The sequence below is a fragment of the Bombus affinis genome, chromosome 10 (assembly GCF_024516045.1).
Source record: "Bombus affinis isolate iyBomAffi1 chromosome 10, iyBomAffi1.2, whole genome shotgun sequence".
Classification (NCBI taxonomy): Eukaryota; Metazoa; Arthropoda; class Insecta; order Hymenoptera; family Apidae; genus Bombus; species Bombus affinis.
In genome coordinates this window covers 8,786,452-8,801,745 of record NC_066353.1, presented here as the reverse complement: position 1 = coordinate 8,801,745, position 15,294 = coordinate 8,786,452, and the positions used below count along the sequence as shown (strand labels likewise).

The 15,294-nt window shown below is 37.8% G+C and overlaps 2 protein-coding genes and 1 long non-coding RNA gene across 7 annotated transcripts in view; 2 read left to right on the top strand and 1 right to left on the bottom strand.

Moving 5' to 3' along the window:
- The first annotated feature begins 1,061 nt into the window (after nucleotides 1-1,061).
- Nucleotides 1,062-5,928, top strand: LOC126921082 (popeye domain-containing protein 3-like). 2 transcript variants are annotated; one of them, XM_050732319.1, is made up of 7 exons: nucleotides 1,063-1,282; nucleotides 1,396-1,530; nucleotides 1,625-1,806; nucleotides 2,013-2,252; nucleotides 3,847-3,999; nucleotides 4,312-4,456; nucleotides 4,578-5,928. In XM_050732319.1, exons 1-7 carry the CDS (start codon nucleotides 1,228-1,230, stop codon nucleotides 4,748-4,750), a joined length of 1,083 nt encoding a protein of 360 aa, XP_050588276.1. In that variant the 5' UTR covers nucleotides 1,063-1,227; the 3' UTR covers nucleotides 4,751-5,928. The 2 variants fall into 2 exon arrangements, with proteins under 2 accessions (XP_050588277.1, XP_050588276.1); XM_050732320.1 differs by lacking the exon at nucleotides 1,396-1,530 and having other exon boundaries at nucleotides 1,062-1,282.
- On the bottom strand, nucleotides 2,872-3,494 carry LOC126921092 (uncharacterized). Its single transcript, XR_007712233.1, has 2 exons — nucleotides 3,365-3,494; nucleotides 2,872-3,328 (listed from the first exon to the last, which is right to left on the bottom strand). It is a non-coding gene; the product is annotated as an uncharacterized LOC126921092 (long non-coding RNA).
- A 3,352-nt stretch (nucleotides 5,929-9,280) lies between the features above and the next one.
- Nucleotides 9,281-15,294, top strand: part of LOC126921077 (blood vessel epicardial substance-like) — a 61,297-nt gene continuing 55,283 nt past the window's right edge. The window contains exons 1-2 of one of the 4 annotated variants that reach the window (XM_050732306.1): nucleotides 9,281-10,395; nucleotides 13,523-13,845. The gene's annotated coding sequence lies outside the window, so the exon portion shown is untranslated. Of the gene's footprint in view, nucleotides 10,400-11,186; nucleotides 11,593-13,522; nucleotides 13,846-15,294 lie in introns of those variants that run through there. The other 3 variants (XM_050732303.1, XM_050732304.1, XM_050732305.1) reach the window with 3 other exon arrangements.

Below are 15,294 nucleotides of genomic sequence, written 5' to 3'. Positions count from 1 at the left end.
TAAATAATATACACTTGAAATATATGAAAAGTATACTATACTCTCTATACAGTTATACTATACTATACTATACTATATGCTATACAGGTAGTAATAGTCTATAGTATTCGTTTGCTTTATCCCCTGCTTGCATACCTGCTCGGGTGCAGATGGTATATAAGTCCCAAATTTTTCTAGTGACCATTAGTTGCGCTGTTACTCTAGTGCGAGAAACATGGAATTCTTGAAAGCATTGTTTCATTTTCTTACGGGGCATTACTTTGACTCGGTGTCTCACAACAAGAAGGATTTGATTTCGGAATTACCTATAGAGATTTCTCACACGATACTCCGGATGCTGGATCCTGAAACGCTCTTGTCAGCATCGCAAGTTTCGCGCAAGTGGCATGAAGTGTGCAGTTCTGATTTATATTTGAAAGAAAAAGTAAGAAATTATTTAGTGCTGTTAGCGCAAGCGAGAGAGGAAGCGGAATGGGAAGACGACGACGACGACGACGACGAGGAAGAGGAGGAGCTTTCGGAATTTGAGTTTGAATTTCAAGAACGGTGGTCAGAAGAAGATCTATTACTACTGAATAATGGTAATATAGAGAATCCAGGATATCAGGTATGTCCTGGTTGTCCTGTGTGTGCGAGAGAGAATGTAAGAGTATCGATCGTAGCAACTTACCGAGTTCTTGTAAGAGGCTTGAGAATTCCGAATTCGCTGCTTCCTAGACTCTTCTAAATTCCGTAGATTTGATTAAAAAAGTTACTTGACAAAATTAGATTTAGATACGTTAGTTTAAGTTAAAGTATACATTAATTTAAGAAGAGTTAGATCGTAAATTTTTATGAGAAATTTCAATTTCCGAAAATGTGCAAGATGTGTATAGTGTATATTACAAAGCCTCCAAACGCCAGAATCTCCCGCACAATGAAAAGCTCAACGCGACCAAAAATGATCTGTATGATCAACTTTATCAACGCATTCCTATCTTGCCCACAATGGATATAATCTCGTTCAAAATGTGTCTGCGCCATCAACATGGAAACCAATCGATTTAAAGCTTTAGCGCAAGCGCTAGACAGGAAAGGCGTACGTTGCGCCTCTACTTTCAGGCGAAGAGATTGATAAATTTCGTCAAAACAAACCAGAGAGCATGGACAATAAGAATAAGTAGCCGTTAAAGATCCATCGTTTTCCTCTTTTCTTCGACACCACTCATCGATCGCGATTTAACCAACATGAGCCCTGGACTCGGACACGACCCTCTTCCTTCATATAATATCACCGCATTAGGTAAAGTGAAATACGTTTATTCGTTTTTTCTTGCATGTCGCTTTTTCTTATAATATGTAATCAGTAAGTTGTACAAGTTTTATGAAATGCAATTATTCTCCTATCATGTTCAGGTAATACGGCATTGTGTTTGTGGCAGCAACCGCAGCATATATTGTTTCAATTGGCGAATTTCTGCTTCGCGTTGTCGTATTCAGCACCTTCTTCGAAGAAAGGGATATTGTTCATGCATTCTGTCCTAATAATAGGTTAATAGATTTATGCATTTTCCGGGAAGAAGTCAACGAAATTTCTCGAATCGAACAACTCGTTTATTAAACTTCATAAATTTTGTCATTTCAGGATTCATGTTGTTGTCAGGCTGGGCATGGCACGTGATCTGCGCACCGGACATATTCTCTTGGAACTTCAGCTTCCTGGTGTTGAACATCGGTCAACTGGTTTATATCGTTTATCAAATGAGACCGGTCCGATTCGACCCTGAATTAGAGGAAGCGTATCACACTCTTTTTTACCCATTCAAAGTGAGTACCTTAAAACGTTCGTGAACAGCCCTCGAAGATTTTGTGTGCAGTTAGTGTTACCGTTAATACTCAGTGGTTAATTAAAACGTCAGAAGTGTTCAAAAGTGATTTTTGCAACAAAACAGCGATCTAAATTATCTTAATTATTATGTGTTTGTGATTGTTATGTGTGACTTTTATAAGGAAGATTTTATTGTTAAAAACAGGTGTCCCGATTGCAGTTTAAGAGGTTGGTGTCCCCAGAATTCGCATCGATAATGTCGTTGCATGCAGGTGAGGCATACGCAATGCAAAATCTAACTCGGACAGACAGATTAGGATTACTGCTTAGCGGAAAGGTAAACGTTCTCAGCGATTCGAATTTCCTGCATCCTATCCTGCCTTGCGAGTTCCTAGATTCGCCGGAATTTGAGAGCTCTCGGGCATCCGTGGATGACAAATTCAAGGTAAACACACGATATCAGATTAATATTATCATTTGGAAAATTTACTATTTATTTGTTTACAGTATTACGATCGTTCTGCATATCTATGATACGTAAAATAAATATAAACTGAAATAGCTGAATTAGGGAGATTATTTCTGAGTCACGTTTCTTATCAACTTTTCTTTATCAGTAATTCGAAATATAGCGATGAAGGATGCAAATTTCGTAGTACAAGGCTGAACAATGTCGGTGTAATAGCCTGTAATCGATTAGGTCAGCGATTTATCGCTGACGAAGGCCGCGCGTTTGCAAGGTGTCGGGCAAGTTCGTAGCGGATCTCGTGGTCGATGGAAACTCTTATCCGATCAGGGTGCACGTAGTACGTACCGTATGCGTTTTTAAGACGAGATTTGATTTTGAACAGAGACGTTTTGAATTCGGTGGACATGACGCTATAGGTGTAGGTTTCTTTTTTTATTTATTAGAATATTTACAATCAATTCTCGTTGAGAATTTTCAGTAACTTCATTTGGCGTGATACAATGACATGGCTTATAATAGTTTTTATATTGTTGGTTCTAGTAGAATCTAAGGATTTAATCTAGAGGGTATTTTCTTTTTAGTCTGCGGATCTGGTTTGTCGTGTCTAGTAGTTGGGTGACTAATGGGTTGTGGTGGTTGTTGACTCTTGTGTTATATCTGCTTCTGGACTTGTGTATTTTATCTTTGACCGAAGGTATCTTGAGGTCATGGTGGATTGTTTCGTTGGTAACATACCAGGGTGCATTTAATAGGGATCTTAGCGTTTTCGATTGGAAGCGTTGGAGTATTTCAATGTTGGAATTACTTGCTGTTCCCCATAGTTGGATTCCGTAGGTTCAGACAGGTTTTATTACGGTCTTGTAGAGCGTAATTTTGTTCTGCGTGCTTAGGTAGGAGCAACGGTCAATGAGCCAATAAAATTTTTTGAGTTTGTCCCTGAGTTGTTTGGATTCGTCTAGGATATGTTGTTTCCAGGTCAATCTCTTGTCCGGAGTCATGCCCAGGTATCTGACTGTGTCCTTGTTGAGAACTGTTATATTGTTAATGGAGACCTGTGGGCAGGTTTGTTTTCGCAGCGTGAAGGTTACATTTGTAGATTTTTTTTCATTAATTTTGAAGCCCCATTTGTGGGACCACTTTTCCATTGAATCGAGACCTCGCTGGAGAGTGGATGAGGTTATTGTCGGGTTGGCGTGGGACGCTAATAGCGCTGTGACGCTAGGTGTAGGTGAACGTAAATCCGTCGATGGCTGTGAGATTTCGGAGGAATGTTGACGAAAAATGTTGACGGATGGGTGTAAAGAGGAGCAGAGCGACAATAGAGAATTGAGAATCAAGATCAAGGGTCGAATTGATAAAGAAAGTCGAAAGTTGTGCGCGGGCCGACCGTGTTAGTTTGTATATGTACTTTTAAGTTTAACTTTGTTATACGATACTTTGATTTCAAATGTAATCTATCGCAATATCGTAATAAAACGGAATTGGATAGAACGAAACAAAGAAAATAATTATAAAGTTCGAAAAGATGAATTTATTGCATAAAGTTACATTAATTTACTTTTGCATTCAGGTGTCAATCGTCGCCGCAAGCTCCTGTAGGTACTTATATTGGCAAAGATCCGCGCTGGAGTATCTCCTCGTGAAGGAAGCATATTTAGCGACAGTTTTAACAACGTTGGTTGCCAGAGATATTGCCACCAAATTGTACGCTATGAACAACAAGGTAATAACAATCTCTGGTTGTCATTAGTTCCATTCTTTTGATACGGGAAATGACTACAGTCATTCGTAGTACGGTGTTTGTCGAATCCAAAGGATGATTAAAATTGCTCATTTGCCAATTTTTATGGAATTTTTATTAAACTTAAATAATTCTCGAATTAACGTATCGCCATAAGAATATAAAACGGTGTAGAAAACGTAGCCTGCGAATCGAAGATAACATTTTAATACGACGATATTAAGACCCTTTTAAGATTATTCTGCTCGATTAAAAATAAATGAACATCTTTTTCTTAGGATAACATCTGGTTAGATTGTTACAGATAAAGGATCGCATTTGGATATAAGACTGCCAACTATCAGCGCAGGGTTAACGATAAGTAGCGAATACAGGAGTCCAAGAGCATCCAGACAAACATTGATTCGCAGGAAGGAATCCTCGATGTCTTCCGATAATGGTAATCTTATCTACTCCAATTTCTATTCGATTTTAATATTTTATTCGTTTGTTCGGTCAAGTATTGATCAAATATACGTTCATACTTTTACTTTATCGATATTCCTATAATTCTTTCTTAGGTGTTTCTAATCTAAAAGATCGTCAGGTGAACAATCTGTCGAAGAAAGGAGCACCGAACATGGAACCTCTTCCAGAAATGCCTTCATACGACGACTTGGCGTCCAGTGGTGTGGAAAGTTGGTTAGATTCGTCGAGTAAGTATCACAGTTGCGAGATCGTGGACGAAGAATAGCAGGAGGCCTCCTTAACGCCGGACACATTTTACGAGGGAGATAGTGAATAGTGTTGCGTTGGGGAATTGCACATTAAACGAAATGAAGACTGTTTTAACCGAACTTTATTCCAAACTAAGTGATAGTGTAAAATAGACTAAATCATTTCCTGTCGGTGGTTTCGTTTGGCGAACGAGAAACTTCATGAACGTAATTGCTAAGAATTTACTCAGAATTGTTTAGAAGAAATGCTGTAAGAAAGGACGAAATTTAGCATATAAAATAGTTTTGGTGAATGGTAATAGAATATATTGTCGATTTTGGTATAAGTTTTATAATTATAAGAACGAGGTATCTAGAAATTCTAATTAATATAACTATTATCGTTCTATCGATATGGGTATTAAAAATTCAGTAAAGCCCTTAAACTGTTCCTTAGATAAGTGCACGACCTATTTTGTAAGCAAAATTTTCTATCTTAGAAGCTTTTGTAGATTGTTAGAACGAATATTTCTCCTCGTCTAGAAATATACACACATATATATATATATATATGTTGTATATGGTGGACATTTTTAATAGAAAATACTTTTAAATTTTCGTCTGGGTGAAACTTATGTGTAGCCAGAATTTTATAGCGATTTTAATACGTAATTGTGTTGCACTCACGAACATACAACTTGATGATAAAACAAATTACGGCGATTAAGGATTATATATGCGTGATTAACATATACGAGGAAAAATCTGTGCACCTAACACACGTAATTTGGAAAGCATAAATGCTGTGAAAGATATTTTATTAATTAATGATGTAGAAAAGTTGAACTAGTGTCATCTATAAAGGAAGCTTTTTTTTTCTCGAACATTTGATTTTATACATATCTTTTTCTTTTTTTGTTCGGTTTTTCATATTTTCTTTCCAGTAACAGATACGAGAAGTTGTTATTGAGAACATTGATTTTATCTTACAGTATCAGTTGTGTGTTTGTAACGTTTGTAATGCTAGATTAATAATTAATAAGATTCAGCCTAGGATGTAATAAACGTTAATTTTTCACTGTAACCGCATCAACGGCGGAAGATTGATCGAATGATCGAGTTAGTTTGTAGTATTTCAATACGCATTTTATATAAGTTTTAATTACTGTTTTCTTGTCAATAAATAAAATAAATAAAAACAAAAATTTGTACGGTTCGTTAATCAATGTTCGCTCCTCCATCAGCTGTTAATTTTTGCTTTCAATTAAAACATTGTAAACTCTGCGATGGATAATCATGCTGAAACAGGAATATTCGCGTTGAAATTCATTTTTAGTTAACGAGATAGATCGAAGAATCTATTACATTATCACAACATTTTTAGGATATTTATAAACTAATCGAATTTTGTGAATTTCTTTTTAATAAAATTTGGAGAATAGAACTGAATATTTGTGTCATTACTTTATATGGAAGATAATTACAATTAACACATATTAAAATGTTCGACGTATTCATTTCATAATGTTTCGTATGGATTATACATATTCAACTCATTTCATTAATGTTCAATCGAACATTGCGATATACACTGCCGCGCATAACTCGTAATTTTACTTTTGTACGACTTTCGTTTCATTTCCACGTTTGTTACCCAATAAACTAGTCTTGTTATCCGATTGTAACTTGCTTTAGAAACATAAAATTTTACTTGTGATTTATTCGATTCTCACAGTATGAAGCAATCGTTCCATAATCTCGCACCCTTGACGTAACGAGCATTATAAATTATTAGCTCTTTCAATTTTGATAAAAATTTCATTTGTCCAAAAATTGGTGGGACTTTACAACGTACAATATATACAATTTCTAAAAATTCGGAGTCATTTAAGAAGTTCATGAAGAAGTTTTAGAATTTTTGTAAAAATATTCATTGCATATTTAAAAAATAAACATTCGTTTCAATTGTATCGGAACAGACGAATACATTAAATAAAGATAGAATTTTATTCAAAAATGAATTTTTTAAACGACGATGATGAATCGATGTTAAGGAAGTTACGTGCTCAAGGCGTTATTCACGTGTCTGCAAGAAGTTATTCGCGTATAGTCTGAGACGATCAGATAGATTGACAAAAACGAATATAGGCTAGCAATTAACATTTGCTTTATTATCTTTTCCCTCTATCTTGCCCGAAGCGCCATTATCTACTCCAATTCAAAGTGGCTCGAAATGTAGCACGGGTAGTCGAAACGGACCTTCAGCGGAAGGAGATTGATCTGATGGCGAAATACGACGGTTAAGTCATTCGTAAGTGTAATTACCAGCGGACTTCACCGAAATAACCCAATTACGGCATCTTCGATTTCACGAACGTCAGTGGAAAACTACCATTCTTCTGCTTATAAAATGCAATTGGTCTGACATGCAAATCGACGTTTCATTTTTCAAGATAATTTTATTGCTTTCTGTATAATAAAACACGATCAAATTAAACGCGATACCAGTTACGATCACCCATTCAAAATAAAATTAATCGTACATTTCAATTACGTGGAATTAACATCGATGTAATTTGTACACACAATTGCTTGTGTGTAATTTTGGTATTACGTAAACACGTTCTGCGTGATAAATCGGTGTAAAATGGTTATCTTGATTAAGGGGACCTGAATTAACAAAGACGGTGAGCGTTGAAAATTATCACGACTTTTCAAGAGATAGATGATTTTACGGAATGAAGCGATAAGAACGCCGAAGAATGTAGTCTATTTCTCTCAGACCTGTCTTGTAGTAAAAATTTTGCTTGACAATGTTCAGTGAACTTTAAACTATCAAATCTTTCGTAGTATCGAAACGTAAAAAAGCTCATTATGCATCGGATAATATCTAACGAGAGTATTACGCCAGAAGCACTATATTCAATCCTTAAAATACAAAATATGATACGTATTATCTTGACTGTTTTAAAAAATAAAAGACACAAATTATGTCTGTTTGATATTAAAGCTTGGAGACACATTTTTGAAATTACCAATTTAAAAATGATTAAGGACAAGAAATTAAGTCATACGTGTTACATATTTTTCATGAAATTACGAACGTTTCAAGATTCATATGCCAGCCACTGTTTCTCTATTTTCCTCATTTCCGATTCGCTGCAAAGTGTAACGACCACGAAAACGCTTCCACAAACGTGTTCTCGACTCTAATATCGAGCAATCGGAGCTTGATCGTTTGTGGTACGAAAACGCCGATTCCGCGCCTTTGCTTATGCAACCAGGTTACAAAGGACGAGGAAAGTGTAACATTCCTGCCTTATGACGATGTCGACGTATGTATAATCCGTTTCTACCTACCTTCCTTTATTAAAAGATATTCAGCTTCGTGGATATTTTCTATTCTACAAATTGGTTTAATAATTTGATTCTTATTTTTATTCTTATTTAGACTCTAAATCTGAAAATTTCTAGTAAAATTGCGAGCACAAATTTGATTAAAAATCATTCGAAGAAAATATCTTAAATTGGCGCAGCATATTGAAATTTTCAGCAAGAATGATAAGAATGTGTTGGAAGAAAATGGAACACAAGGGAAAATGGTCGTGAAAGGATATAGACGGGAATGTAGATCGGGAAGGGGTTAGTACGAGGGAAAGTAGGATGAAGGTATACAAGTAAACAGTAACGAAGTGGTATGTAAGCATCGAGGAGCCGAAGGAAGTGTGCAAGATGCGCGCGTATAAACGCATCCTTCATGCATCCTTCTCGCAACGTTAAAGGCTATGTTCCCTGAAATGAGCAAGGAGGGTGTTCAATACGAGAAAAGTTAATGAGGTACATGTGAGAAAAGGTAACGTTGAATCAGAGAGTTATATAAAGATGGGAGAATTAAAATTGGAAAGTGATACGTACTGTGTGCAATAACACATTAAAAGTAAAAGAGACGTGCGTATTAAAAACAATCGAATAACAGCTAGTAAGAACAAAAGAATAAAATTCTTCCGAAGAAGATATCTTCTTATAGAAAATACGTAAATCTTCGATTGAGTACAAATTATCCAAAAGATACTATATAAATATGGAATAAATATAAAATACAAGATGTAATGAAATCAAACGAACAAATTACGACGAACATATTTCTGATAACATGGAATTAAATTTATTTTACACTCGACCCGGTCGAGGTAATAAACTATAAGAAGAGCAGCGACCCTGTAAAGTAATACCTGGAAATAACGCGTTACAATGTACGATGGAGGAATGCAAAAGATGGATAAGAGTACAGAAAGTTAGGAAGAAAGGCGGTATTGAAAAATACGTCTGACCAAAGTAAGTGGTAAAAACGGAAGGAGGGTAAGGTCCAGCGAGAACGGGGTACAAGACAGCTAAGTAAATAGGAAGTAAGAAAAACAAGAAGAAAGGAGACAAAGGAGAGCGTAGCGCGGAAGAGGGCAAGGGTGAACTACTAAGGGAACGAACCATCAGTTGGAAGCGACCAAGGCTAAAGGGGAATACAGGAGGGAAGTATTGTGGTGAAAGAGAAATGTTCGGTCGCAGTCGCGGCGGGGGTGCGATGCGAAGTTCGTGGGAAGTTGGCGAGATGATAGCGGCGGGTGCTGCCACCTGCGTGGAGGGCGTGGCGCTAGTTTTATCGGAGTTTAGTCTAACGAGAGCTTTGGCACGCGTCGCACAAGTTGGAAGCAGCACTCGTGTCGCTTTAGTCAGCCGCGTGAGAGCGAGAGAGTGACAGAGAGGGCGTGAGAGCGCGAGAGGTGAACGACGGAGAGGGAAGAGAGAGAGGCACGTTAACGGTGAGCGTGAGCGAGACAGAGAAAGGATAACGGTAGAACGTCGAGAGGACCAAGTGGAATACAAGCGAGAAAAAGATAGATCGGGAGAGAGTGGGCTAGGTACGGTAGCAAGTAGTGAGATGGGTGTATGCGTGTAGCGGAGAAGAGCAGATCGACGGCGACGACGACGAAGAGAGAGAAACGATGTCGTGAAGATGAATGAACGAGCATTCGGACGCAGTTGATGTTACGACGATGGGGAAGGTTCCCAAGTGGAGGACGCGGTATGTATCGGCGCCGCCAGAACGAAGGACAGCAGATCTAAAATCACGGTGCTGATCGTGCAGACGAGGAGCATAGCGGCGGCAGTGACCATGGCGCCCCTGCTCGCATGTAAACAGTGCTTCATGCTCGACGCACGCTTCGAGAGTAACGTTACTGGTGTCAGCAGCATTTTTCTCATCGAGAGTAAACGTAGCTACAGTCGTCGTCATCGTCGTCGTCGTCATCGTTGTTCTCCAAGTTCTCGTCGGTTCCCCCGAGTCCGATGAACAGCCATCATCGAAGTCGCAACGTCGTCGTCGTCGAGAATATCGCGGACGTCCCCGAGGCAAGACGGTATGGACGGTAGAGACGAGTCATGATCCTCGTCCTGCCACGTCGTCGTTGTCCTCGTCCTCGTCCTCGCCGTCGCCGTGGTGGTCGCCGTCGCCGCCGCCGCGCGAAACCGTGCTCCGGCCGTTTGTGTTTGTTGATTCGTCGTCGATGCGTCGAACGTGTGTGCGCGTGCAAGACGCTGAGCCAAACCTTCGAGCGACGGTCAAACGTGATTGATGCGTCACGCATTCAACTGCTACCTAACAAGTGGTAACGAGCCCGAGAAGCGAGTACGTTAGTGTTTATCCTTGTGATTTTTATGAATTTTTTACTTTTTTTTTCCTTCGTTGTTACGTCCTTCTCTTACCTCGTCTATATCTTTTACGCGAACTCGATCAGTTTTTAGTTGTTCCTTTTGTATCATCGACAGATAATCGAACGGTGGTCAAAGTATAAAGAGAGAGCACATGTAACCTGAGCGAACGTGCACCGCGAGAACAGCGTGAATGCGGCGTTATAACGAGTCTTGATGATTTTCGTCGTAGTATGTAGAATTATGCCTGAAATGTCAGAGATGTGTTCTGCACGCGTCTAAAATTCATCTTAACTTCCGTACTCTCCGAAACGTTTTTCGTGCAAAAAGAATCGTATCGTGATCTTCTTTTATCATGGAAATTGAAATTGATTTGACACGCGTCAGTGCAAAGATAGTCTGTTGCATCAGTAGTAAGTGATACTTGTATCCGTCAACGTATGCCTTCCTGAAAACTCGTGTTAAGGTTATTTGCAGCTAATAACTGTGTACCGCATCGATTTTCGAGACGAACGTTTTTGTAAACGGTCTTAAACTTATTCGAGTACAACGTCTCTGTGTTGTGACAGATAAAATGGAGCATTGTTATTAATTCCGAAGCGTTATAGTATTACGACTCTACGCGATCGTGACTTTGTTAGAATTGAGGTTATTTTCTTAAAAACGATCAATTTGTTCGTTAACGTGTATCTTGCAAAATCTATCGACGACTTTTTTTTAAATTTCGGTTTGATTCTAGAAATCTAATCTATATAACGTTTTTCTACTGTACGTTATCTCTTTCTTGCTTTTGATTAAGAACGTCCCGGTAAAGTTAACGCGGAGAGGGAAGCTGCAACGTGCATCGCAAATCCGTCTCGTTTCTTTTCTTTTTCCCACGTTTCTTATTCGTGAGAAGTTTCATTAATACGAATTTCATTTATTCGACTTCTTTTTCGCATACTACAAGCGTTGAGCTAATTTTGGGAATTTATTACATCCTTGGCGGTGCTGTGTCTTTTTTACACGAGTTTCTATGTATCGTGAAGCTCTATACGCGTTGTTCGGAAGTTCGATAGTCGAATCGAATGGACAGGTGGCTCTGTGCAAATCTTTCACGGATTCCTCAGCGTGATTTCGATCTCTTTATTCTATTCGACGTTTCATCAATTGTCTTTTCTTCTGCTTTCGCTCGGTAAGAATTTCCAGCGACTAATTTTCCCATTTCTGCCAGCTTCGATCTAAATTCGTATTATTAGTTATGCGACATAAAAGAAATAAAGATCGCCATGTTACAGTTTAAAATACTATGGATGTTGTTTCTTTTGCGATAAGCTTTTGCTTACCACACGTTCGATGATAAATTTTCAGGAATTGTGATTAATTCGCTGATATCGATGCCAGAGGGCAGCATTTAGTTTTGTCAAATAATCATTGTTTACAAAGTCAAATGTAATTATTGACGATTAAAAACGAAGTACTTTCGCTAAATGTCTGTTGTTTATGAATAGATTATCGGAAACGTGATGTTATCGTTTTGGCGAATACTTGTGAAACTGTAATTCGATATATATTTTAACGAAGAGATATTCAAGCGGTCATTTTTTGATTTAGTTAATTTATCGTAACGTTAAAAGTACGAAAGTGTAGATATCCATATTGCTGGAAATACGTATTCATACGACAAAATTTATTTACCTTAATCATTACTCTGTAAAACAATTTGTGAATGTTATTGAGACGTGCATAAAGATGTGTGCAAAATTGTGATTAACAAAATTGAAAAGTTCTTTTTTATAAAAATGCGTTACACACGATGCAGAAAGGTTTGCAATAGAGCATTCTCTTTTATAGTTTGCATATTAAAATTTTGATCTCGAAACCGGCGATAAGAGAATGCACACGATATCAGCGCATTGCCGAAGATTTATCTTGGAGGAATTAGGCGGCCTGGTTTCCGATCGGAAAACATAAATCTCGAAAGCTGGCTGGTCGATCGCGTTTGATAAAAGTTCTGGTCGCGAGACTTGCTGAGATTCGTGATCAAAGTTGAGAGTTTCAGCCGAAATTGTTAGCTTTCAACCTTTTCTTCCATGTCGATCTTCAGAAACTTTCTGGACGCTAGTTACTTTCGACTCTATCCGTCGAGTTGTTTTTCGTTGCAAGGGGAATCGATACGTCTCTAGTCTCGACGCGTCTTTCCAACTGTCCGGAAGCTGGAGGCATTTTGTGGAACATGTAGAAAATTATAGGAACTTCGCTGAACGATGTTTTGTCCTGAGACGAGACAGACATTAAAATGCGTTTGCACAAAAACCTTTCGATAACTAAGGTTACATTTGATAGACATTTTCTTTCGAAACATTGTCAGAATGGAGTTAACGATCCAAATGAATCGTATAACTGAATAAATATTGCTATGTGCTATCATGAATTTTTGGAACGTGGGAACTCGTTCAGCGTTGTTTTAAAAGCTTGAGCTGTGTCCTTTGCTTTGTGAAAAAGATAACAATAAGCAACGAATGAATAGGCAAATACAATATTAAATATACTTTAAAACTACAGTATTAAAATTCAAATTGAAACATTTATTTAAAATCTAAATATGAATGTTCTCCAAATGCGTCACCGATATGAATAAAAAGCTCAATTCTGGATTAACCTAGATCTACATTAGATTCTACAACTTTTTCAAACATAAGTGGATCATCGACGCGAATCTACAATCTCAAAGAAACCCACAAGTATAAATAAGCACCAACGATCAAAAACTTTAGCACATCCACCAGCCCTTGATAAGAAACTACGTAAATACCTAGTTACCAGTAACCGATGTATCACGTTACTGGTATTTGATATTTACTCCAACCCGTATGTTCCGCTACAATAAATATAATAAATGTGTTCTGTAATCACGGTCCACTTTGAACACTAATTGTAAACTACCAAGTTAAACTAGTAAAATCAAATATCGGAAGCATGATTGTCATTTCAAGCATCGATGTTCGTACCGCTGAAAGAAATTGTAGAACACGTAGAATTACTGTTAATTTCGAGTTAAATTGTTCTTTGGCGAGCCTCTGGATAATATGTAATTAACCACTGATTGTCGTGTGATGTTTCAGACGAATTCACGGGCCGTTCGTGCTGCGAAACGAGCCGCGATATCCAGTGACTCGTACGCCGATGAGAGAAAGGACGCGGTTCGCGCGAGTGTTAGCACGCGAACGATCGATTACAGGGCTCGATCGGACATCGTGACTCTGTCTGGTCGTTCGGTGGTGAGGCAAGTCGATGGCAATGGTGTTGCACGAAGTGATGACCTTCTGCGTGCCCGAATTCGGAAGAAGCTCATCTCTGTGTTGCCCCTTACTATCGACGCATACGTACAGAAGACTGAGGTGTATCATTCCGCACTCCAAACAACATATCGCTTATCCACCATAAGGTAAGAACATTTTTTTTTCTACGAAGATTATATATATGAAATTGATAGAAAAATAAAAGTATAATTATTATGATACCTTTGAAATATACAATATAGGTTTGATCGATTTTAGTTCTTTTAGTTTAGCTCTTGTTGGAACGTTTTACTCTTTCCAAAATTCCAGCACGATCAAACCTGTATATCGTTATCAATAATCTAAGTTTATGTACCATCGATTGTTCATTCGTCGTTGAACGAATTTCCGTTAAAAATTACCTGTTCTGAAAATAGATTATCTCTTGGAAAATTATGCGATCTCGTAAAAAAGAAGGGCTTTTGTAATCAACGTCATACGCTTTTGAATGCGAATGATATTAACGTCGAACTCGCGTATTCAGCTTTATGAATAATTTTTTATTCCCCTTGATCGGATATATGATAGAACTTTTAAATATATTTGCATAATTCGAACAGGAAGATATTGTTTTGTAAAGTTTCTCATACATATGGCTTGAACGTATTTTATTTATTCATTAAGTGGTTTATATGACGTGTTCCTCCGCATTATTTCTTAAACCGTTTTATAAAGGTTCAGAAGTATAAGTCGTAGAAACTTTTACATGACGGAACTCTGGTACATTTAAGCAATAATTCTTATATAAATTATCTCCTAATACCATTAATTCTAATTGAAGGAAAATAAGCACGGATTTAAAGATTCTATATAAACTACGAAATACTATAATTGAATTATTATATCACAGTTTCAACATCATAATTTACCTTCTTATAAAATTTATCTACCATTTATCGTATCAAAATAGGAAATTTCTTCAATCACATGAAATATAGAAGTAATTCGATTATTGCCCATGTCCAATTAATCATGCTTCATCGTCGTACGCGGAATTCGAAAATTATGGATTAAATTTCCTTCGTTTCTCGTGACATGCGAAATCAGCTTTAAACACGATCGATGAATGACCGATCTATACACGAGACCCGTACATTATATTATTTATCAAAGTTTAATGAAATTCACTGCGCAGAATCAATTGCAACGAAATCTCGCGCACGAATATACATATAATACATGTTGGATCAACTTATCGTCGTGCGATGTGTTCGAAAACAAACATGCAGCCACGGCGTGCAGAAAGGACGAGCTTCTCTTTCATTTGAGCTTGGCGTCGCTCGATTTGTATTTAAATTTAACGCGTTCCAGAAACGCATCGCGTCGTAACTTCCATCGCTGTCGAAACTTCCATCGCTTCCGAAACAATACACCGTATCTCTGGAAGCGGTAGAAAATTCGAGGCCACGGGTTAGTCATTAAAAAATTAATTGCGGCATGCGATCTTAACGTATTACCATTTACCTGTTGCGCGTTCGTGACGACGTGTAAAAAGACGCGGTACGATCGAGTCTCGTGAACTGTCTGGTATTACACGGGGGTGGAAACAAACCTGT